Source organism: Sciurus carolinensis, chromosome 12 (genome assembly GCF_902686445.1).
Source record: "Sciurus carolinensis chromosome 12, mSciCar1.2, whole genome shotgun sequence".
NCBI lineage: Eukaryota > Metazoa > Chordata > Mammalia > Rodentia > Sciuridae > Sciurus > Sciurus carolinensis.
The window spans coordinates 104,147,485-104,172,444 of NC_062224.1; the positions used below are offsets into that span (position 1 = coordinate 104,147,485).

The 24,960-nt window shown below is 44.2% G+C and overlaps 1 protein-coding gene across 1 annotated transcript in view; it reads right to left on the minus strand.

The window, feature by feature from the left end:
- Nucleotides 1-24,960, minus strand: part of Cacna1e (calcium voltage-gated channel subunit alpha1 E) — a 453,197-nt gene that overhangs the window by 188,721 nt on the left and 239,516 nt on the right. Inside the window, 3 exon segments of the mRNA XM_047520455.1 lie at nucleotides 16,809-16,990; nucleotides 18,129-18,281; nucleotides 19,280-19,383. Of these exon segments, the coding sequence (XP_047376411.1) occupies nucleotides 16,809-16,990; nucleotides 18,129-18,281; nucleotides 19,280-19,383 (439 nt within the window).

The window sequence follows — 24,960 nt, forward strand, 5'->3', positions numbered from 1 at the left end:
GACCTCGCGGCCGCTCGGCCCCCTCCTCACAGCCCTACCTACGTCTCCTCCCTGGCATCCTCCTGCCTGCCTTTTGGCTACCCAGGTCCTATGGCAAAGCCAGCCCCGAGCAAGCTTCCCTCAGGACATATGTGCTGCTGACTCATTCTCCAAGCTTGAAACAAAGCTGGAAACTTCTAATTCTCCAGTTATTATCTTTTCTCACTCTTTCTACTTCATCTTGCTTCATGTTATGAATTATGTACAGTACTTCTGGTACTCAGGAAAGACCCTTTGTCAAATCTGGACAAAAGAGAATTCATGAGTGATTTGGATCAACCAAGAGTCTCTTGAAATGACAAAGACCTACCCAGGCTTGCAGGGAATTTGAGCTTAAGCACACACACACACACACACACTCACACACACACACACACACACACACACACTCACACTCACACACACACACACACACACAGCGGTGGGGTGACCACTCGTGGAGATGAGACCCCCCGACCCCCAAATTCTCATTTGGAAACAATGATGAAGGTATTTCCTACAGACATCTTCCTTCTGAGTCTGCCTTCTGTGAGGCAGGACACGTAGGAAGGACTTGTGGTCATGATAAGCAGGAAAAGAAGTAGGAAGGTACCTTTCCAGGGGTGCAGCTCACTACAGGCTCCATGCAATCTTCAAGGTAGGTCATGCCTTAGGTTTTTTTAAACTTATAAACTGCAAATAGGAGGCTGCTTCCCAAATGCCAAAGACAAGAGTCTTTGAGACCTTCTCACTAAGGGTTCTCATGTCTACCAGCCATAGCGCACCCATACCTGACACTACTGGAGGACAAAAGTCCACAAATTCCATCCCATCCCCTTGGCCCCTTTCTCTGAATCTCCTCCACCCAATCTTCCATCTTTCTCCCTCCTCACCTGCCCACTTCACTTGCTGAAGGCACCCAAGATCCAGCTGAAATAACAACCTACTTTGCAGTTTACTTAGCTCTAAATGGAGGTCATAAGACAAATACAATAAATAACCAGGTACAAAAGAGAGGACTGCACCCCTCTCACCCTGTCACACAGGCACCAGAGGAAACCTAGCCATTACACTCTGCAGCAACCTCTCCCAGGCATGGCAGGCACACAGTCACACCTGTGGAGAGGAGCTGGGATGGCAGGCAGGGTGTGTCCCCAGGTGACTGGGGTCCCAGAGGTTAGACCACAACTTCTGGACCAAAGAGGCCCTGGGATTTGTAAGTGCCATGGTCATAGACACCCTCCTCTTTGGGGAGCAGCATCTTGGGACTTGGCCAGCCATGAGTATCCCTTCCCAATGTGGTCTGGCAAAACGTTCCCTAAGGGGCTATCACACCACTCCAATGCCATATGCCAAGGAAAAGGAACCTGTCACCCAGAGGGGAGAGTGGGAGAGCTTGGGAAGATGAGGATGATGGAAAGACAGGCTGGACTGGAAACCCAGGGAGAAAGGGAAGTTGCTGAGAGTGGCAGCCACTCCGCCAGTCTTGCCTGTGTCTGGGGGTATGTGCTGCTGAGCATGTGAACAAGTTCCTGAAGGAGCTGTGACTACCTGGGTGTGCAAGTGCCTGCTGACCTTTGGGCTCTGCCTTCGCTTCCAAATTGTTAAGGCAGCTGGTAGCTGATTCAATAAGGCAGGTGGGGGCATCAAAGGCAGGTGAGAAGACACACCACCATCATACAGACAAAGATGGAGTCCCTGGGAAAGGACTCAAGTTCCCATACCCACTTTCTTCTCTGTTTCACCCAGAAATCTGCTGCTTCTACACACACTGCTTTGGTAGGGTTGGTTTTGTTTTACATCATCAAGGAAAGAGTTGAAAAAGATCATGATATTATGATGTTTGCACAAAGGAAAGAGAAAGATCCTAATAATATTATGAATATATGTCCTACCTTTCTTCCAAGAGACCCCATTGACCATGCCTGTCAAAATACGTTTAAAGATGAGATGTGGAAAATCTGCCTTGTAAATCTCAATAATAGAAATTCTCCTAACATGAGTGCTCATAACCTTGAAGTATTTTAGTCATGCCTTAAATTTACAAAGCACTATCCTGGTGCTCAAAGCGCTCTCACACATGCATTCTTATTTCATTCTTACAATCACAGTGTGAACCAAGTGTTGAATCTCAGAGCTCCAAATGAACAGAAGAGGGAAGTGAGCTTTATGAGGTCACGTGACTTGACTGAAACCATTGCGGGGGCAACAGGAATAGGTGAGAAACAAACCTGAGCTCAGACCCAGGTCTTCTGGTATAATCCAATGTCTAATACTACCGTGTTCCTTATCTACTTTTCTAATGCACTCCTTGAGTGACAAGTCACATAAGTGATTATTAATTTCTCTTAAAATTAAAGTTAAAACCTCCATGTCACTAAGATGGAAAATAAAACTCAAGCATCAAGCTGCTAATAGCAATATTCTGCATCCACAAGTGAATTATTTATGTCCATATAATTACATTAAGAGATTACATTCATCTGTCATAAAGATAAAAATCTATATTAGCATAGATTAATTTTTAGCTTTCAAAGATCACAGAATTTTCATAAGACAAAAACAAAAGAATTTGAGCTTGCAATGGGTCTGTTCACTTTTTATTTTTCCAAGATAGAACCTGAATATTTTCACTTTTTTAAATCCAATTTCAAGTTGAACAATTATAAGTTTATGAAAAAAAATATTGTCATTATTTTCCCAAGTGCCAGAACTAATGAAGACTTCAACACAGACTCAGCCCCAGCCCCCTCAGGAGCGCTGCTGCAGGTAAATGGAGGTCTGATCAACACTGCCAAGGGGAGAAAGTTCTAACACACACAGGGATCTGGAAGCAGCTGCAAAGTCAGCATTTTCCCAGTTACCCAAAAGTCACGCAACTGAGCAAGAACAGGGAAGCACACTTGAGATGCACTTGGAAGTCATTTTTGACCCAGATATGGGTCTGTTTTTCCATACAATTGTAACATAAACAGCTACAGGTCTAAGCAAGTTCACAGGGCATGGCACAGAGCAGAGACTTAAGCAAAGAGATGCTAAAGAACGGAAAACCCAAAGGCAGCATTTGCCTTATGTGCCCCCAAGGAACCAGAAACCCTGCCTGAATAAGCAAAAAAAAAACTGCTCACTTAGCAAAACTGAATTTGTAAGTGTACAGCTCATATAAGCAGAAAGTCATAAAAAGAGTACTCACGTGGTGAGAGATGAATATATTCTTCAAAACACACTCATGGTTTGTCTCATATAAATGCTACAAGACTCCTTTGAGATAGAAGCAACAGGGAGTATTACCCCCATATTTCTGATGGGGAGACTGATAGGCATTTACTCACTCATCAATTCAATACCTAAAAAGAAGGGCTGAGTCTTTTGCCTGCAATCACAGGGCACTGGGCGGGAGCTGTCCAGCAGCCATTCCCTGTCCTCAGTGCAAGTACCTAAACCCCAGCTGATGAGAATACAGACGAAAAATGGAACCTGTGAAAGGTCCGAGTCAAAGGCGATTCAGCAACAGGGACAAATTCGAGAAACAAAACTGGAGATGGGGGAAGGAGAGAGAGAAACAGAGGAGGAAAAGGGAATCTTCATTTAGGGGCTGCTCCTGGTCACGTCCTCACGGAGGACAGGACATGCTTTTTATTCCTTCTGTTCCAAAGACCTACTCATCTCTCTGGTTGCCAGGTAGGATTTCTTTAGGAACATTTAAAAAAATAAAAAAAGCAGCATTTCAGAGCCAGGTTCCAAGCCAAGGAGGTCACGAGTGTCACAGAAATAAACTGCTAATTACACACAAACCCTCTGTAAACACAGAAATAAATTACCTTTCCTCACTGCCCCCGCCTTAACTTGTCACAGGAGGAGGGATCTGAGCAGGTGTGAAGCAGGAAGAGCAGAAAGTACAGTGGCAGTGGTGACTGCCCTCTGTCCAGCACTGAATGTCCCTCCTGACGGCAGCTCATCCATCTGCAGACCAACTCTTGCTGCCCAGACAGTCTAGAAACCACCTCATCATCAGTGGGTTTATAGAATTACTCTGAAATCACTCTGGTTGGTGCTGGCAGGTAAAACCTTGCTTGCATAGGGAAAAGGGGAACAGAACCTAAAAGACAGCTAACGAAGGAACGGGAACCTGGGGAAAGTGCCCACGCATGCCATTGATATTTAGGACGGGGAGAGAGCTCAGAGGAAAGACCTGCTCCCCTCTGAACTTCTCAGGCATGGAGGACATAGCATCAGAGTTTCGCAGGGACAGCTGAGCCCAAATAATGCCAGGAATGTGAATTCAAAATTGGCAAGGACACAAAGGACATAAAGAGACTAAACTGAGGAGGGAAGGGATCAGTCTGCAAGGACCAGGAGATCTGACAGTGGAAGAAGATGCTTTGCTAATCTATTTGAGCTGGGGGATTTTTTTAAACTTTTAATAGTATCTTATATCATGGTGCTATGTACCCAGCAGCAGAAGGCTTTATCCATATTGTCTCAATTCTCAAGACAACTCTATGAGGTAGGTATCACAATGATTTTTACTTTAAGATAGGAAAACAAAAGCAGAGTTAAATAAGTTGCTACATTCCACGTGTAGTAAAAGTGAGATGGGGATTCCTAACCACTATGCCATAGTGGCAGCACCAGAAATCATTTCTCTCAAACAAGATCATCATCAGAATATCAATGCACACAACTGATACTAGAGGACACCTCTGGTCATAAATATATCATATGCATTTAATACAAAGGCATACATAATGCAAAACATCTATTTAATATCACTCAAAAACAGAGGTTTTTTCTAGGAAGATAAGAACTTGAAGCCAGAGTTTCAGATGACTGCGGCAGTCTTGAATCAGCTTTGGCATCCAGTATTTCTGTATTTTATTTTAGTTTCACAGAACTGAGAAAATCTTGAATCATAGAGAAAAGTAATACTGTGCTCACTTATATCATGTTATGTAGGCAAACAAGTTCAGGCCTGAATTTGTTTAAAAGACTAACACAGAATGTCAAGCTTTCTAATCAATAATATATTTGCACAAAGTTCAACTGAATGCAGAGTTGTAGAGGGAGATGTACTCCAAGGTCTACTCCAAAATGAATCAGCTGCTTGACCACAGGTAGTCTCCAAGTGTGAAAATTTGGTCTATAACACATTGATTATGAGTGGCTTTTTAAATTAGCTATTTCTTAACTTGTGATTTCCTCAATTATATGATCTTTCTTCACAGTTGAGGGTTTTAGAACTCAGAAGACATGAATGCATACCATATAGAATGTATTGAGAGTTTCCCCTCTCTATGCTATGATTACATTTTTTGATAGGTCTCATCATCAATGGCATTTTGAATTCAAGGAAATGTGGTAGTTAAAAGACCTATTTTAAAAGCAAAATTTGAAGCAAATGTTATAGATGATACCAAAGATCATGCCCAGATCCAACTTGCAAGTCTCGAGTCCAGGGAAAAGGTCCATAGCCTAGAGGTGGCAAATGGGAAGTTAAAGAGGAGCCAGCAGGGGAGGGAAGCAGGTAGTGATGCAAGTGGTCCTCTCTGACCATGGGAGGCACTAGACTGGCCTGCCCCTGGGGATGAGAAGACTGCAGAAGGAAGGGCCTTGCCTTGGGCCACAAGAGCAACTGAGGGGAAGAGCAGAAGGAGGCATCTCAGATGCTCTGGGGCTGGTCTCTTCTCTGCTCTTTTTTATTTTCTTTTGAGTTTTGTGATTTCCCAGAACATCAGTCATATTTCCTATGCAGATGATCAACCAAAACTATACTCGCCAGTCTTTTTCCTAAGATCCTTTCCTTGTGATTAACCTACTACTCTGCCTCTCTATGAGTACTGGGAACTGTTTCTTCTTGTGAACAGACAATAAGAGCCCAGGGTAGGTGAAGAGAGGTGGTGGAGAGGAGGGTCTCAGATACCCATTTAAAAGAATTCTCCAGAAGTAAAGAGGCGTCCCAAGCACTGAGCTCCAGTCCAATCTTCCCTCTCTTTGGGAGGGACTGAGGTATCCTTGATGGCTTGAGTGGGTGAACAGGAGCAGCTGGTGGGACTCACTCTGGAAGGTAAAGAAGGTTATCTCTGCATGCTGTTTCCAGTGGATATGAAATGAAGAAGGGTCAAGGAGACAGTAGGTAAAAGTTAGTACTCCTGACCCTTCTCCCACCAATCTTTTAGTTAGTTTCTGAACCTCATCCCTTAAAAGAAGGAAAAATGTAACAGAGCATCTCAGCAACTTCGAAGTAAATGGTGCTCTCAACTGTCCCTCAAGAGCCCTGACATCTCTGCCCCACAGCCTGTCCCACAGGCTGTCACGCCCCATCACTGGCTCCCCTTGGGTTCCCTGGTCCTCAATTTCAATAGGCTCTCTGAAAACTCACTTTAAATTACCCACTCCCTCCCCAGTCTTCCCAGAGATTCTGCTTATCCGTCTCCCAGCCATTCAGTACATTCAGATTGCCCCCTGGTAGCAAGAATACGTGTGTACCCAGGCACTTGTCACCCCTTCCAGATTCAAGTCAATAAATTAACTACTTCCTGAGAGCCCACTGTGTGTCAATCACCTCAAGTTAGACAAATAATGAATACAGCATGAACTCATGGAAATCCACCTCGTGGGAGGCTCAGGCTGCAGGCGGAGCGTGCCTTTCTTCAGTACTCCGCCACTTCGTGTGCCGCCTCACCCTCCCCATGCCTAGCAATTACAGTCACATGGAACAGCGGTTCTCAAACTTCAGATCATGAGGGAGCTTGTTAAAAATACCCATCCCTGCACCCCACCTCTGGAGATGCTGGTATGTTAGATCTGGGGCAGGGCTCGGGAATCTGCGATTGTACTAATCGCCCCCAGATGACCCTGAGATAGATGGCACCCTGAGGGCCACTGGAAGACATTGCTCAATCCATCTTTTCCAGTGAATGATAAATTGAGGAAAAACTGAGACCTCTTGGCTTTCCCCATGTGCCAGAGACTGGCACTCTGCCATCCCTGCCTTGCTGAGCTTCTGTAAGCATTTGGGCTCCAGAGTCATCCACAGAAAAGTACCTGATAAAGCCCTTCAGTCACCAGCTACCACCTCCAGTTAATTTCTGTCCCATAGGCCTGGGGACAGAACACCTAAGGCCTGGTATTGAGAGATCATAGCCTACAGCTGTGTGACGCATCAGGCTTGGACGCCTTTGGCCATGGATTAGAAATTAAACTGGGTATTAGAGTGGGCTAGAAGAAAAGAAGGGCACCTGAGCCAGCCTAATGGCTCTGTACAGACAAAAGACTGGGAGACAGCCTGGAGCGCGGTGTGAAGTTCAGGCGCCAGAGCAGGAGGAATTTATTCCAAATTTAGCATATTTGGAACAAATCCCAAACATGATGGAATCTCTGGTTTGACAAATTATTAAGAAACCAAGATGGACATGCAAAGAGTAGGGATAATTTGAAGGTGGCGATGGTGATGGAGTGTGATGAAGAAAGAAAACTCCAGTTTCCTCCCACAGAGGGAACCAGGGAGTGGAGTGCTGCAGACCACAGGTTCCTGGCCTGGCTGGCAGGGTGCGAGAAGAAGGCGCTGTGGGGTTTCCTGAGAGGACAAGTAATTAACACAAAGAACAAGCGGTCACAGGCGGCGGCAGCAGCTGCAAATGTAAACGTGCTTTAAAAAAGGGTTAGACAGATACTCTGAGAAGAAAACGAGATTAGAGAGGAAAGGGCTACCGAAGGAAGGGGTGGGTCTGGGGGGCTTCAGTTTTGAAATATTCCCCAACTCCTCATTAGAATTGAGCTGAAGCAATATCAGGCACTCCAGGAGTGAGGTCACAGGGCTGAGAAGCTGTGCTGGGGGCTGTGGTCAAAACCTACTCTGCACATGTGCAACACATAAATGCATGCATGCACACACACACGTGCATGCATGCGTACTCCTACCGGGGGCAGGGAGGGCACCCCATTAGGAATCAGAACATTTGGTTTCAAAACCTACTTGCTACTTTAATGCAATGGGACAGATTTCTTAACTCAAAGACTGAATTTGTCTAGCAAATTCAAAAATCACATTTCAAAAAGGCTTATATTCCATCTATCTACTCTCTCTCCTCCTTCCTCTACCTCTCTCCTCCTTACCTAGTCCCAGTTCCATTGCTATGCCACAGGCACACTCCTCTCTGATTTGTTGCAGAACTATTCTGGACAAAGTCAACTCTCCACTTACTTCACACCTGAGACAATGGTTGACTGACAGCAGGGAAACAACCCCTGCTCATGAACCTCACTTGAACTGGATCACCACTGACTCCAAACAGGTCCTCCATGCTGCCTGGAAATCATTTCTCTAATTCCATTCACTCTCCTAGAAAACTATTTCCTACCTTCTCCTCAGACTCCCAACATTTTCCTTCTCCCACCTTCAGTTGATGACCTTACTTCCTATTTCATTGAGAAAACAGAAGCAATTGGAAAAGAATTTCTACAAGCTTCCAACACCACATCTACCCACATACCAGCCCCTGCAGCCATTTGTACTGTTCCCCTGCTAGTACTATGGCTGAACAATGGGAACGCCATCTAAGCCAAGCCTCTACCTACCATCCAGAAACCACACCCCCCCACCCCTACTCAAGATGGCGCCACCAATTTTCCTCCCTCTCCTTCATCAGCAATGACTTTTATCTCAAATGGATCATTCCCATCAGCATATAAATGGGATTTCTTTCATCTGCACCATTTTCTCTGCTTCCCTTTCAAACATAACATAGAGTCTGTAAAACCCTCTCTTTAGCCCTCCTACTCCACTCGAACTTCTCCTGGCCTTCAGTGGTTAATTCTTAGCCTTCATTGTGCTTGTCACATCAGCAGCATTTGACTCAAGAGAGCAAAGAGTTTTTGAAAGAGAAAATATGAATGTAAATTAAAGAGAACATGTGGATATAATTTACATAAATCTCCCAGAAATTATTAGTAAGGTACTATAGTAAAAACTTGCTAAAATTGAATATTGATATGAAAGGGAAAATACTTCTTCAGGAAACTGACTTGATCATCTGCTTTTCTCCTCCTTGAAGCACATTTTCCCCTTGGTCCCAGGACACATTTCCTGATTTTTGTCTTTCCTCCCTACTGCTCCTTCTCAGTCTTTTTTTTTTTTTTCCATAACTCAATATCTCCCAACATCTTAACATTGGAACTCAGTCCTGGAATCACCTTTCTTCTTTAAAGTCATTTCCTTTCTTCTTTAAAGTCTCACCTAGTACCATGACTTTAAATGCTAACCACACACTGAAAATTCCCAAATTTACATCTCCAGCTTAGGCTTAACCCTTGAACTCTTTCACTCAAATTCATCCTCCTACTACCACGTCTAATAAGTTTAACATGTCCAAACTCAATTCTTAATCCTTCTCCCAACCCACTTTTCCTACAATCTTCCCCTACTTAATGAATGGCTCTACTTTTTCTCCTACTCGATGTCCAATCCACCAGAAAATTCCATGAGCTCAACCTTAAGAGTAAATCCACCTTTCACCTCTTTCACTGCTACCACCCTGGACCCAGCATCCATCATTACTCTCTAAAATCATTGCACTGACCTTCTGACTTGTCTGTGGGTGGCCAGCCTGGCTCCTTTTAGCATCTGTTCTCGGCACAGCGGCTGGAGTGATCTTCTTAAGAGCATAACTCAGGGCGTCTCTCTTTTGTCCCCCAAACTTTCAACGGCTTACCACCTTGCTCAGTGAAAACCAGAGCCTCTCCAAGGCCTACAAGTCTTCACACGATCTGTTACCACTCCATCGTGGCCTGGCCTCATGTTATGGTTTGGATGTGAGGTGTCCCCCAAAAGCTCACAAGTGAGATAACCCAAGAAGGTTCAGAGGAGAAATGATTGGGTTGTGAGAGTCTTACCCTAATCAGTGAATTAATCCCCAGATAGGGATTAACTGAGTGGTGACTGAAATGGTGGGGTATGGCTGGAGGAGGGGGGAACTGGGGTGTGGCTTTGGGTATGTATTTGTATCCAACCAGTGGAGACCTCTCTCTACCTCCTGATTACCATGTGAACTGCTTCCCTCAGTCATATTCTTCTGCCATGATGTCCTGCCTCACCTGGAGCCCCAGAGAATGGAGCCTGCTGTCTATGGATTGAGACCTCTGAAACTATGAGCCCCTAAATAAACCTTTCTTCCTTTATAGTTGTTCTGGTCAGGTCTTTAAGCGAAAAAGCTGACTAAAATGCCTCACCTCCCCTTGCATTCCCACACACTGGCCTCTGCTATTCTGCGAGTATACCTGGTAGGGACCCTTCTCAGCATCTTCACACTTGCTGTTCCAGCTACCTGGGAGACTCTTGCCCCAGAAAGCCTCTGGTTTCCCTCCCTCACCTGCTTTCAAACTTTGTTCAAATGCCATCCTCTCAGTGTGGACCTCCATGACATTCCAAGTTGCAGCCAGCTTCTCCATTTCCCTGCTTTATTTTTCTCCACAGCATCAATCACTGTCTGATTACACCCCACACTGTGGTTATTTATCCTCCATGTGGTTTCTTGCTGGAATGGAAGCTTCATGAGGGCAGGGGCCTTCCCATATTTTTTAAAATTTTTTTAATTTGTTCTAATTGGTTGTATACAACAGTAGAATGCATTTATTCTCTGCTGTATCCACAGCATCTAGAACAGTACCTGGTATATAATAGGCACTTAATAAATGTTTGCTAAATAAATAATGAGTTAATGAATGAATCTGTAATTACCTATGAAAGTAAAGAGAGGAGAGAAAAGTCTTACTAAGTTCTGGAAACAGTTTCTCCATCTACTCTCTTCCCTCCTTGAAGAGCCTGGCAAACAAGGTGTGCTGCTAATCCCTCTGGAGGAATTGGGAGGAAGCTACCATAGCTCCTTACTAAGCATATGCACCGCACCTCCCAGGCTTTGTGGGAAAGGAGGCAGTCTAACTTCCAGGATCCAGGAATCATCCCCCAAGGATTACACAAGCCACTGGTAAACACACAGGTTGCCAGATTCCAAGTGCCCACTGTAATACAGAGTCTCAGACTCCTGAAAGGAACAGGAACAGGGAAATCTACATGGGAGGAAAATCACCCTATTCCAGATCATCACTGATCCTAGATTCAGATGTCTACAAATTTTACCAACTGTCCCCCTCATCCTAGGTCAGCTGATACGTCTCAGTTCTACTGTCATCAAATGCTCATAGGCTCCTACCACTGACTTGCCTGATGAGTTTTGAGTATGTTCCACTGTCACCTGCACATGCAGAGGAGGTAATGGGAGATGACTGAGGCACAGATGAGTAGACATATTCCCTAAACAGCTCTCAGAACCCAAAGCGTCCTCTATAGATACACAAAATCAGGAAGATGTGGAGAAGAGAATGGCAGCTTTCCATCACCCCTGGGATATGCTGTTCTTTCAATATGCTGATGCTAAGCATTCGTAAGCAGAATCTTAGTGAGGCAGACAGTGAATAGATGTTAACCATTTAATAAACCTCAACTCTGGAGAGGCCAGAGGCATTATTACTTCCCAGGGGTGAGGAAGACTCCCAGAAAGCACCCAGACTATAAGTTGCCTCTTCCTGTTCCAAGACTGAAGTCTCTAAAGACCCCTCCCACTTCAGCAGTACAGCGCATCCCAGGCAGTCACAATAGACATATGGCAAAGCTGCCAAGCTGGGGACAATGCACAGCTCCAGCATGGCATCTTACGATGGCAGAACTGTGAGGCACATCAGCTGACCTAGGATCTGGGTATAGTTGGTTAAAATACATAGATATTTGGATCTGGGATCAGTTATGCTTTGGAAAAGGCTGATTCCCCCATTATATCCCCATCTAGACTTTCATGTTCCTGAGTTCTCGCAGGAGTCTGGGACCCTGTATTGTGAGGGCTCTTAGAATCTGATACCTGTATGTTCACCTGCATCTGCATGTAGATCAACAGCAAGTAAGAAGGCAGATAGCTCCAGCTACAGAAATATGAATGAAAACTATTGGCCTTTAAGAACGGAGATTGGGGTAACTGACAAGGACTGGGAACCTCTGCAATCTATATATTTGTTTACATATATAAATATATCCTTTTTAGTTGTCAATAGACCTTTAATTAATTGATTAATTAATTAACTAATTTATAAGTGGTGCTGAGAATTAAACCCAGTACCTCACACATGCCAGGCAAGCACTCTACCACTGAGCCACAACCCCAGACAAGGAAATAACTAACTGAACGAACAAGCCACATAAAACTAGGGTGACAAGGAGAAATAAGACTCAGATCAGGATCAGGAGACAGTCAACTCCCTTGGCCACACCCGGTCTGGGAAAAGATGATCAGCAGTTAACACCCAAGCCACAGTGGCATCTGCTGAGTGAACAGCACTGGCCAGAGAAAGAACATACTGTGCTGGAAAGGGAACACCTATCTGGGTGAGGAGAAATAAAATCAATGAAATTGGTAAGTACAGGGGAGGGTTTGCAAGTTGAGGAGACCTTTGGGAGAGACAGTCAAAACAGGTGGAGGCAGCCAGCAGAACTGTAATCTGCTTTGCATTCTTTCCACCACCAAAGGGAGGGGAGCCAGGAATACAGTTGGAGTCTGACCAAAGAGAGCTGAAATTTTGGTAGAGACTAAATTAAGCATGGGCAACTCCATATTGCCCTGATAATGTGAACCTTCCCCACTTACAATAAAGATTATAATGAGAAAAGCTGCATGCAAATGAAATTAATAGTAATCAAAGGTAGAAATTAATAGTAACCGATGGCAGAGCAATATAAGGTCAGAGAGAGGAATTTAGGAAGAGTCTGTGCAGCAGAAAAGGAATGCAAACATAAGAAACTTGTACATTATATATAAAAGGCTGAGCCCAGCCCTGAGGCTGCAGTGAGTTTCTCTGTGCTGTATAAACCTGAAGGTTCTCCCACTGGCTTGGGTGTAACTGGCACCAATAAATCTTGCATATTTGTTGCCCCCACTGAGTAGAAGGGAGAGTGGGCTGGGAATAGGGGTTCTCCTTCTCTTAAGACTCTGCATGAAAAAACATAGCAGCTGGGTGCATTGGACCTTCCCAGGAGGAGGAACAGGAGAGAGGGAAATCAATATAGTTATATTTGCTTCTTATTGGTAGTGGTAGGGATAATGGTTCAGTGAGTCATTTTTCTATATAGAGAAACACATATATAATACCCAACTGACTAGTTGTTCATAATTAACTCCATGGTGTGCAACCAGAATGTGATTATATATGTGTGTAAATTTTGTCATTTAAAAAATCTAAATTTCGGGCTGGGATATAGCTCAGTTGGTAGAGTGCTTGCCTCACAAGCACAAGGCCCTGGGTTCAATCTCCAGCACTGCAAAAAATAAAATAAAAATTAAAATAAAAATAAATAAATAAAAATCTAAATTTCAAAAAAAGAAAAAATTACAAATACTCAGGTGTTACTGATAGGGGCTATTAGAATCAGCAAATTTTCAGCCAAGGTCTAGGCATTTCTAATTGATGTCTTCCTTTTCTTTCTTTCTTTCTTTCTTTATCTTTCTCTCTGTCTCTCTCTCTCTCTCTCTCTCTCTCTCTCTCTCTCTCTCTCTCTCTCTCTTTCTTTTTTATACTAGGTACTAATCCAGGGGCATTCACTCACCAAGTTACCTCCCCAGACTGTTTTGAGACAGGGTCATTCTAGGTTGCCTAGGCTGGCCTTGACCTTGGCAAATCTCCTGCCTCAGACTCACGAGGAACTTGAACTACAGGCGTGTACCTGGCTCATCTCCCACTTTCAATGGGCATAAACTGGTTGAAAAAAATGGCAGGAAGAGTTGTCTAGAATATTTAAATTGTTATTTTCCTTTCTGTTTCCAACCCCCTTTCCCTTCCAGGAGAAATGACTGAACTAGGTACCTAAAAGGCTTATGCGATGTGGTTCCACACGTGAGGAGTCTCCCTGAGCAAGTCTCTCTGCTGGTGGGAGACCCTAAGTCTGCACCGTGTGCTCAGAGTCCTGTGGGTCATGCCTCATCCTCCGGATTCCGCCCTGCTGAAGCCCAGCTTTTGCTGGCTCCCTCTCTTCCTAAGAAATCAAACTTTATTTTTGTCACACTGACTGAAACTTGGGTGCCTTTTTCCCTAACTTCCCCTGAATCAAAGTGTCGCTATCCACCTATGTATGACTATCATTTCTACTTGGGATTCGTGGCCCCTGCCCTGCCCCTAGCTCTAAAACTTTAGAAAGTGATGTGTTTTCTAAGTACACCTGAGTTCATTATGCCCCATGATTCTTTTTGGGAACCAACCCTACAACTCACCTAGGTCCCCAACCATTGATCCAGTCATCAGGAGGCCTGAAGTCAATGACTGACATGAGAGGGTGTGAATCTGTGGCTCTGGGAACTGAGGCAGTAAAAGGTTTTAGAGGGTCTGCAGTGTGACCTCTTGTCCTCTCTCCCCCAATTCCTTGGTGGAGCAAAACTAGAGGAGAGCAAGATCACTGTCCTTCTATGTCCTCCATTGCTGTGGTTGACAGGTAACTGGAGAGAGATAGGAATCTGAAGAGAACACCATGAGAACAGGGATGGTACTATTTTCTCTGTCTCTTCCTAGTGCTTAGCACAGTATTTGGTCTATAGTAGATGCTCGGTTAATACATGCTGAATGAATGAATGCAAGCAAGAATAATGAGAGGTTTTTCACTTTGCTCTCGCATGTCTCAGTACCATCTGAGCCCTGGCTAGAGAGAACCAATGGATCACGCCTAGATCCTCAGATGCAACACTTGTCTTTTCAGACTTTCAATGCATTTATCACATCACTTAGGTGAGTCTACACATATAATTGAAGTCCATCACTCCCAAAGTCCCACAAGTGACACCAGCCGCCGGTGGGCCAGTGCTGCAATCTCTTGAGGTGCCTGACTAATCCCAGTGACATGGCCTCAAGACGATCTTCACATTTCAAATGAGGAGTGACTGCACTCATCTACGCTGCCCCCCTTCTCTCCTTCCTGCTGCCTCCCACAGCTGAAAAGAATCCCAGTGTCCACCAGGGGTTTCTGGGTCACGGCCAGCTCCTGGACTTTACCACCCTTTGGAGCTTTAGCATGACAGCCTGTCACTCTTCTCTGTGAAGCTTCTCAGTTCTGCCTTGCTCGTCCTGTATGGAACAGACCCAAGTCGGTACCGTCATCCTTTGGTATATTGCAGAGGACTGGTCCAGGACCACCCATGGACACCAAAGCTGAGCATGCTCAAGTTCTTTATTTAAAATGAAATGGTATTTATATAACCTATATATAACTTCCTCCCATATACTTGCTTAACACACCTACTGCAGTGTAAATACTACATAAATAGTTATACTTTATTGTTTAGGGAATGTTGATGAGAACAAAAAGTCTGTTATGTGTTTAGTACAGATACAACTATCATAGGCCTAACTACACAGTACATGTCAGCAACAACCTAATATCTTCTTTAGACTATTTTCCATCTGTGGTTGGTTGAATCCATAGACACAGATCCTGTGCCTAAGGAGGATTGGTTGTAATGGATATTACTACATACATACATACACTCACACAATCCTTGTTCTCCAGACATTACAATCTGACTCAGCCTCTGATAAGATAGAGTATTTCCTTCCCTCCAGTGTAAACTATATTCAGAGCTCCTCCTAAAGACTGCTTTGTATAAGCCATCCTGTGCCCCACCTGCTAAGCTTTATATAGGTAAATTCAAATTAAAAAGATCAAGAGAAGAGCTGAAAGAAACAGAAGGCACCTTAAGATAAAGTCAGGTTGTGGGAGTGTATGTATGAAGGATGATCATTTGAAAGGGATCTGTCTTGAGAACAGGGGACTCACTGAATGTATAGAGGGGTACAGTTTATAAGCAACTGCCCAAATTGCCCACCTGGCTCAACGTGCATCACACTACACTCTCCCAGCCTCTCATGTTTGAACTTGGACTCTGCACCAAGCCTTGGATAACTTATTACAATCAGACTCTGGAAAGCAGAGAGACTTTATGGTCACCTTTTCTAACTTCTGTCTCCCTTCAGGAATCCCCAACATCCTTGACAGGCAGCCTGACAGCCTTGTCTTATATACCAACTTGGAATCTTCTAAACATGTCTGATCATGTGAATCACCAAGGTCACTGTAGAAAGCACAGATCACCAACTCTGCAAAATCAGACACTCTAGAGAACGGGTCTGGGAATCTGAATTTTCAGCAAGCACTCCTTACGATTAACCATGTTTCCTATGTGCATGTAATGCAGTAGTTCTAGACAGTGACTAGATATTGGAATCGGTCAGGAAGCTTTAAAACAATGTCCATGACAGGCCTTCACCCCTAGATTTCCCCACTTAATTAGCCTGGAGTGGAGCCCAGGTGGTATAATTTTTTAAAGCTCCCAGCTGACTCTGATGAGTAACCGCTTCCCAACCTGATGATGAGTTCTTTGAGGACAGTAACCAAGAACCTTCCAGCTATTAGCACCCCTCATTATACTCCACCACCGCCTGGAACCAACAAACTCTGGAACTATTAAGGTGATCTGATTTAACTAGTTTGTTCACTCGTCTAGTACAGAATGTAATATTCTAATTATGTTCCAAACCTATGTGAGAGGTGAGACCAAGAAGTGGAAGGAACTGCTAAGACTCCTCACAGTTGAGTACACTTAGCCCCGACTGATCCCCAGACAAACAACCCCAGAAGCCTCCCTCCAGGCCTCTGCTTCCCTGCGGATTTCTGCCCTCCTCCTCCCCAGCCCCACAGCTCTACTCACATTGTACAGCACAGTGGTCCACCCTTCCATGGTAATGCACTGGAAGACAGTCAGCACAGCAAAAAGGATGTTATCAAACTGGGTGATCCCATCGTTGGGGCCGATCCAGTCCTTGCATTCATAACCAGCTGGGCAGCCCTGCACACCACAAGGGTGTGGGGGGTCAAATCCTTCTAGAATACCTGCAGACACATTTGGAGGGTGAGGATAAGCCACATGGTGCTTAGCATGAGCTGGAAACAACCCCAGGAAGCCAAAAGTAAACAATTCTACTGCTGTAGACAGAGGCTCGCCCTTCTTGTCTCAGGCACCCTCTTCTCTGTCTCTCTATACCTCCCAGCTCACATGCCATGGGTTCATCCTGAGGTTTTCCAGTCTCTTCTGAAAACAGTCTCTCCTTCACATGACCAGCCACTTTCTGCAGACCCCAACCTCCACCCTCATCTGTTCCATCACAGGAATTTGCAGGACTGAGTCCCGCAGAAGACTCTGAGGGAAAGGCAGAATCTTGATGACTGTCTAATTGTAGATTCCAGGATAAACTCTGACTTCTCCCTGGATTTCTTGGGGACAGTTCTAAACTATAGTCCCTTTAGTGGATATTGTTCTAGCATAGATTTCTAGCTTTTGATAAAAGGTAAAAAGTTAAAATGCTTGGAAGATGTTTTCATAAAAACATGGTGCCTATCTGAGATCCTTCAGCCTGTCCACCGCTCCCTTTCCTCCTAGGGTCCTCTACTCAACTTGAAAAGAACAAATAAGATACAAAAAGATAAGAATTTATGGTTTGTGCACCCACCCCACCAACCTCCCAAGCACACTTGCCAAGCCAAGCTCAGAGTTCTCTCAGTTCCTCCATACTATGCCTGGGTCAAAACAGAGAGCAAGGAAAATCTAAAATGGAGCATAGAGGGAAAATGTCTCCATGGATTCCAGAGGGACCCAGTCTAACTATAGTCTCCTGAGTCCCACTGGCCTGTAGGCAAAAGATGCCACTGGATAAAGGATGTTTTTTCAGACTGATGGTTTGGGACATGCATTAGATATAGCCCTCTACCATAAGATGAAGCTGAGACCTCCTATTTGAAATCTTCCAATTACAAACCTAAAAGGTTATTTTCTTTGCAATGCTAGTGTCAAATGGGGATCTTTAAGCTGGTTGTGCCTCAAAAAACAGCTGACTTAGACATTTCTGATTCTAATTCCAGGATTGGGATAGAATGCACATTTTCCAACCAGGCTCCAAATGCCCTAAAATTATCCCTGTGACCAAAGGAAAAAGGAAGGGAAAAAGCAGAAAAGAGAAAATAACAGACTTACCTGAATTGTTCATGAAGCATGCTCGATGTAACTTCCCACTGTAGAACTCCAAGCCAATGATAGCAAACATCAGAATGGCAAAGAAGAGCAAAAGGCCAATCTGCAGAAGAGGCACCATGGCCTTCATGATGGACTTCAACACGATCTGCAGGCCTAGAGTGGGGAAAGAGAGTGACCTGTGGCCCCCCTCAGCACCATCTGCCAGGGCAGCTCTGTCCTCCTGTCCTAGAAGGAGGCAAGTCTCCAAGAGAAGACAGCCATTGGTCCTGAGATGACAGAGATAATTCACAAAGAGATAACCAGGCCAGTCAGGCCAAAGATAGCCATGACCACGTTCCCTCTTCCACCTTCCTTCCTCCTCACCATCCCTCCTCAGTTACACGCACATTACCTCCTCCTGTTTCATCCCCGTTGTCTTCTGAATTCCTCTTGTAGGTTGAACTTATTGGAATGTGTTCCATTCCTAGAGAAAGTCAGGCCTAGCCCTGCTTGGCTATAAATCTTACAAGAACAGGGACAAAGTCCATCTCCCTATCAACCTATCTCAGACCAGCTCTCTCATCCATGGCGGGAGGAGCACAATCAGTACAATTATCTGCTTTTGACCCCCACATTGCCCTTCTAGGCTTCTAGTCTAAGAAAATGATTAGATATTTGAATACAGATTTAAGTAAAAAGATGTTGTGACACTCTTCATAGTGGGGAAAAAAATGAAGATTACCTATTTTTATTTTTCACATTGTTCAGTCACATAAAAATGGCTAAATACATCATGATACACATAAGAGAAGGTAAAATGCTTATTTGGGCATACAAAACTATATATGCATAATGATTCCAATTATATTAAAATGTCCAGGAAAAATGAATGAAAAGGTTTGCTAACATGAGAGATGTTCATTTTCTTTTTTGTTGTTTTCTCTACTTTCCAAATGTTCTATAAAAATATTCCATTATCTTTTAAAGCTGAAAAAGAAGTTCAATTTCAAAGTGAAATGTTATGCCCTACTGCTGCATCTTTATTACCACCGGGGCCTCCTCCCTGGAGGAATTGTTTCTTATTTATCCTAACTTGTCTCCAACCCAGGATCCAGTGGAAGACATATCAATAAAGTTACTATCAGAGCAGAAGGAAGAAAGCAAGTGCTCACTAGGTATCCCTGACACCAGCTTCAAGGGCCTCAGGACACGCACAGCCCGGAGGGTCCTCAGGTCCACGTGGGTGTTGAAGTGGGTCCCCGCGGTGGCCAGGATGCTGCAGATGGAAACACAGAAGGGTGAAGGTTACCACAGCCTGGCTGCCCCCTCCTGTTCCTCAGGGGGAGCTGGGCTGCAGCAGGCTCAGCCTGGAAAGCACACAAAGCTGATGCCAGCTGTATGTGGGCGCACCTGAGCCTGGGTGAATCACCAGTGGTGTCGAGTTGAGTTAAATTTAGCCATCTGGGTTTCACTTTGCAAAGAAGGAAGGCTTATCAACTAGAATCATCGAAGTCCCAACTTATGAGCAGCACAGAAGTTCCCAGCATCCGGGTGCCTGACTCTTCTCCTGTCACCCCCCTTTCCAGCCTACTTAGACCCTCACATTTTTTATTTCATAGTTTCTTAGATTCCTCTACTTCTTCTCTCCTGAGGGAAATTCCTCTGGATTAACAACACTAAAGGATTAAGTCATTGCACTCTACTTTGACACTTAGAATTTTCACTAACAATTCAGTCACACTGATGCTTATGATGGGTAATAACTTTGGTAGTCTTCACACTTTATCAGTATTCTTATAATTAAGCTCCAAACTACTCTTTGATCTGAACTAGGTTTCTTTGCTTCCACTTTTCCACCTTCCATAGTCATATTCAGAAACATGCATAAAAAATAATCCATAAGAATCCTATTAGATTGTCTACACCAACCACCTTGTCTTAAAGAGACATACTCCCATGACAATTCAGGTACTTTGGTGAGACAAGGACACACAGGTATTTAGGAATGATGCAGTAGAAGACTAAGAGTCAGAAGAATGGAGTTTAGGTCATGACTCAACATAAGAACTGGGAGACTTAACACAAGTTATTGACTACCAGGATTCTTTCTCTCTCTCTCTTTTTTTTTTTTTTTTTTTTCATCTACAAAATAGGAAAGTACCATGGCCTAGCTGTAGAAATAAAATTAGATGGTATTGAATATTAAGAATGATCTCTGTTAGCCATAATGTGTATAATTAACATTGGTTTTTAAAATTTTTTAAAGTTGTCTAATTTGTTGTACATGACAGTAGAATGCTTTCATACATTGTGATAGATCATACATAAATGAAGTGTAATTTCTCATTTTTCTGATTATATGTATTGTATGATCACATCAGTCAAGCAGATACTTCACAGAAGATATACAATCAATCAACAAATTTATGAAAAAAATGTTCAACATCTCTAGCAATTAACATTGTTTTTTGACACAGGGACTACTAATGCTAATTGAATAAAGTATCAGTTTAAAATTTGCTAGTTTTAGTCTTCATCTGTGAGATTATACTTTCTATCCCTCATAACCTTTCCAGGACTGAGTCAGCTATTCAGAACCTTTAGGAAATTAGTCTTTTAGAAAACTGGATTTTTTCATTGTAGTTGAAAGGGGTCAAGAATGGTTTATCTTATTTTATTGCTTTAGGAGGAACCTCTGAAATATTTCAAGTTTTAAAGAAAATACTTGAAGTGTCTTCAATACTTGACATGTCTTCAATGTTTGAAAGAGAACTGTATGAAAGATTTATGCTCTAGGAAGCAGATGCAGGATCAACAGGTACCAATAACACAGACCCAGGACAACATAATCCTCACAGTGACCATGAAGAAGCAGTGCTGGTCAACAACCCTGCAGGCTCCTTGATGTGGGATACCCTTTCCAATTAGCGGTACTCAAGGACAGGTTACAGAGCTCCTCAGGAAGCAAAGTACCTTCATTGTGTGGAAGGCCATTTTATTGACCAATGGTGATTTCTTTCAATTTTGAGATTCCATAAGTATATGTTCACCCTACCTCAAAATAGGAATCAGAAAGAAATCCTACTCTCATAAAGACCCAGGAACTGGACAAGCTTTCCAAGTCTTCTCCATCTTTTCTGACCAAACTCCCATACCATGATGTGAAAAGGAAGGACTTGGGGGAACAGAGATTCAGACACTGCTTTGAACTCGATCTCTCAAGACCAAAGAAAGAAATTTAGGAAGGGAGTGAGAAAAAAGATCAAGGAGAAACATGGGAAGTAGAACCAAAAATAGGTCAGAAAGAGAAAGAAGTACAGGGAAGGGGAGAGACAAAGAGAAACATCAGAGGTAGTGACAGCGAGAGAGAACGGCAGGAGAACGGGATGGTTGTTCTCTTTCCTCAGCTAATCAAGGCACTGATTCTCCTCTGCTGCCCAGTTGCAAGACGCCTTTCACCGTGTCTTACAAATGCAGGGTGCAGAATCTGCCCTGTTCAGAAACTGAGTTCTGTTTCCTAGGATACCCAGGTACACATGAGATGTTCTTTCTCACTATACAAAGAGGCTTTGGAAATGAGAATTTCCTCCCCAAACCCGAAGAGTTTAACAGGTGTGTTTGAGCACATGGAGGCAGAGGCAGGCAGACAGATTTAAAAGGCCAAGCAGGCTCCAGTGTATAAAGCAAGGAACGTGGTGTTAAGAAAGGATAATGAGAGGAGAGGAGATTGAGCAGCAAAAAACGTGGGGATGCAGACAGGAAAGGGAATGAGGAGAAATAAAAACTAGAGAAGACACAAATATCAGAAAAACAGGAAAGTTACACAGGAAAGAGAACAAACATAAAGCTAACTTGAAAGAAGCAAAAATATGGCATGGGTGGCAGGCCCAGCCATAAGATATGTCATGCTCTTGTCACCAAGTGAGCCCTTGACTGAACCCACCTGCTCCCCAAATTCCCCCAGGCCCAACCAAACTACAACCAGGCCATGCAACCTGTGACCTCCTACTTTCTTGCCCCTTAGAACTTTTTTTTCTCCAGCACAAAAGGCTTCCAGCTGGATCTTTAAGAGATGCCTATCAACCACTGGCTGATGTCTAACCCCCATTATTCATAAAGTGCTGAGGGCAGAAATTATAACCTAATTCCTCTGTCTACCTATTAGAAGCAGGGACAATGGGATTCTTGGAGAAAAAATATAATTAAGGAAAAGGACCCTGCTCTGTGCTCCTATAAAATTCTGTGCCCACCTCCATCACTGCCCTTACCACATCCTAGAGAAATTTTGCTTTCTCATCTGTCTCTTCCACTAAATCTGAAACACCTCAAAATGGAGATACCGTCTGTGTTAGTCAGTTTTCCATCACTGTGACAAAGTACCTGAGATAATCAACTTACAAGGAGGAAAGATTTATTTTGACCCATGGTTTCAGAAGTTTCACTCCATAGTCACTTGGCTTCATTGCTTTTGGGTCTGTGGCAAGGCAGTAAATCATGGCAGAAGTGTGTGGCAGAGAAAATTGCTCTCCTCATGGCAATCAGGAAACAAAAAGAAAGAAAGGAGCAGCCAGGGTCCTAATATCCACTGTAAGGGCGCACCCCAAACGACTTAACTTCCTTCCATTAGACCCCATCTCCTAAAGTTTTCATCACACCTCAACAGCGCCACTGGCTGGTAAGCAACCCTTCAACACAGGATCTTTGGGGACACTTAACATCCAAACAATAACACCCTTGTACTGGGTTCCTCCCAAACCTAGCCCAGTGTCTGGCAAGTTAAGGGGTACTCACTTAAAGTTTGATGGGTTGAACTTGAACTGCACTGATGAAATTAATAAACCTGTTGAAGCAGAGATCAAAAGGAGAGAGATATCACAGGAATCCTAGAACTTACTAATGAGAAGAGCAGGCTAGCAAAGCTGGGAAGTCACGGAAACCTATGTGTATTTGAGCACGTTAGTGTATACGGAGGCTCTGTCTCCAGCATTGAGAGTCTAATGGGGATCTCCTAATATACTTCTAGGATGCTGCTCCTAAGCACATCCCACGGGACAGGATCTGCCTGGTCCTCAGTAGGAGGGCTGGAGACAGAGGGAGGGAAAGACAAAGATTCAAAAGTTAGAGACTTCACTCCCAGTTAAACCTAAGTATTGGGGTACATACAGCCTAGTGGAAATACATAGAAATGGAATAATTGCAATGTGCCACAAAGCATCCTAACAGAGGTAGAGCAGGATACAGTGCAGGGGCCAGCAGAGAGCTTACTACTTGCTCACATTTTCAAACGTCATCTCATTAAATCCTCAAAGATATCCTAGTGTGACTATTGTCTCCTTTTCATAGAAGACACCAAGGCTGAGAGATGAATTAAATGGCCAACAAGGGGGACGATCAGGAGTTAAGGTCGGATCTCCTCTGGTGTCAACTTTCCCTTCTCTGCTGTTATGCTCTGCACTGTTTTCCCAGTACTGGTCGATCTCGTGGTCCAATATGTTGCTATAAATGTCAAAGCCACAGTGTTTGGCCCTCAAATGAACAGGTGAACTCGGTTCCCGTCATTCCAAGGCCGCAAACCCACCAAGGGCCACAGACTTGCCACTCCCAGGACGAGCACCCTCCTCCTGCATGTCTTCCAATTACCTCAAAAACTGCTTAAATGGCAGGTGAGAGACACCACAAAATCAGAGTGAGGCCACTGAGGATAACTCCAATTTTGAGTTCATAAAAGCCTAAGCCCTCCACTGTCCCAAGAGGCATATGCTTAGTCTCTTCAGAAACAGAGGCCATTTCCATCTCTTTTGCCTCCACAGGCAGAGGACCCCATGGGAAGTGCAATGCAGAAGGGGTACTTCGTTCCTAATTACCCCGCATAACAGAGGACGGTCGGAGAGCAACCTCGACCAGCCCACACGGGGACAGGCAGCACGTAGGGCACACAGTGGAGAGCGACACCATTTCCTGTTGGCTGTCGTGGCTCGGCCCTGCCTCTAACGTGTTTCCTTTCGGTTGCCAGCAGGTAAGAAGAGATCGAGGAGAGGCTGCTGCAGTTCCTGGTGAGTGGCCGAGCCCTTGGAGGCAGGGCACCACTGCAGAGGCCCAGCAGAACAGGAGGGGAAGGGAGGGCCCGGGCAACTTGCGCCAAACCATCTCTCTGCAAGTCAGTCCCCCAGGTTCTTCAGCCCTATGCTCCCTTTATCAATCCAGGTCTTACGGTCTGTCTTCATAGCCATGGCCACTGGCTCACTTCCATACCTGAAAACCCTGAAGCAGCGGGTCTGGATTCAGAATTACAAAATACAGGCTGCCCAGTTAAAACTGAATTTCAGATAAGTGACAAAAAATTTTAGTGCAAGTTTTGTGTAATACATTGTTTGTCTACAAAACATGAAATTCAAATTTAATGGGGCATCTCATAGATTTGTTTGCTAATTCTGGCAAGTGTACTTAGGCCGTATCTGGAATGTCCCCAAAGGCTGGCATGTTAAAGGATTGGTCCTAAGAGATGGGGCCTAATGGGAGGTGTTAGGTTATGGGGCATGTGCTTTTGAGGGTGACAGTGGGACCCTCCTCTCTTCTCTCTTTCCCACTTCTCATCTACCATGCGGTGAGCATCTTGCCCCACCACATGCTCCTGCCATGACTACTGCCTCACCCCAGACCCAGAAGCAGGGGGTCAACTGATCATGGACTAAAACTGCCAAAACTATGAGCCAAAATAAACCTTTCCTCTTTTTAAAAGCTGACTGTCTCAGGTATTCTTTTATAGTAATGGAAAACTGATTAATATAGGAAGTGACCAGACATGACCAAGTAAAGAGTTCCCCTCTTACTTGTTAACCCAGCTTAGACAAAT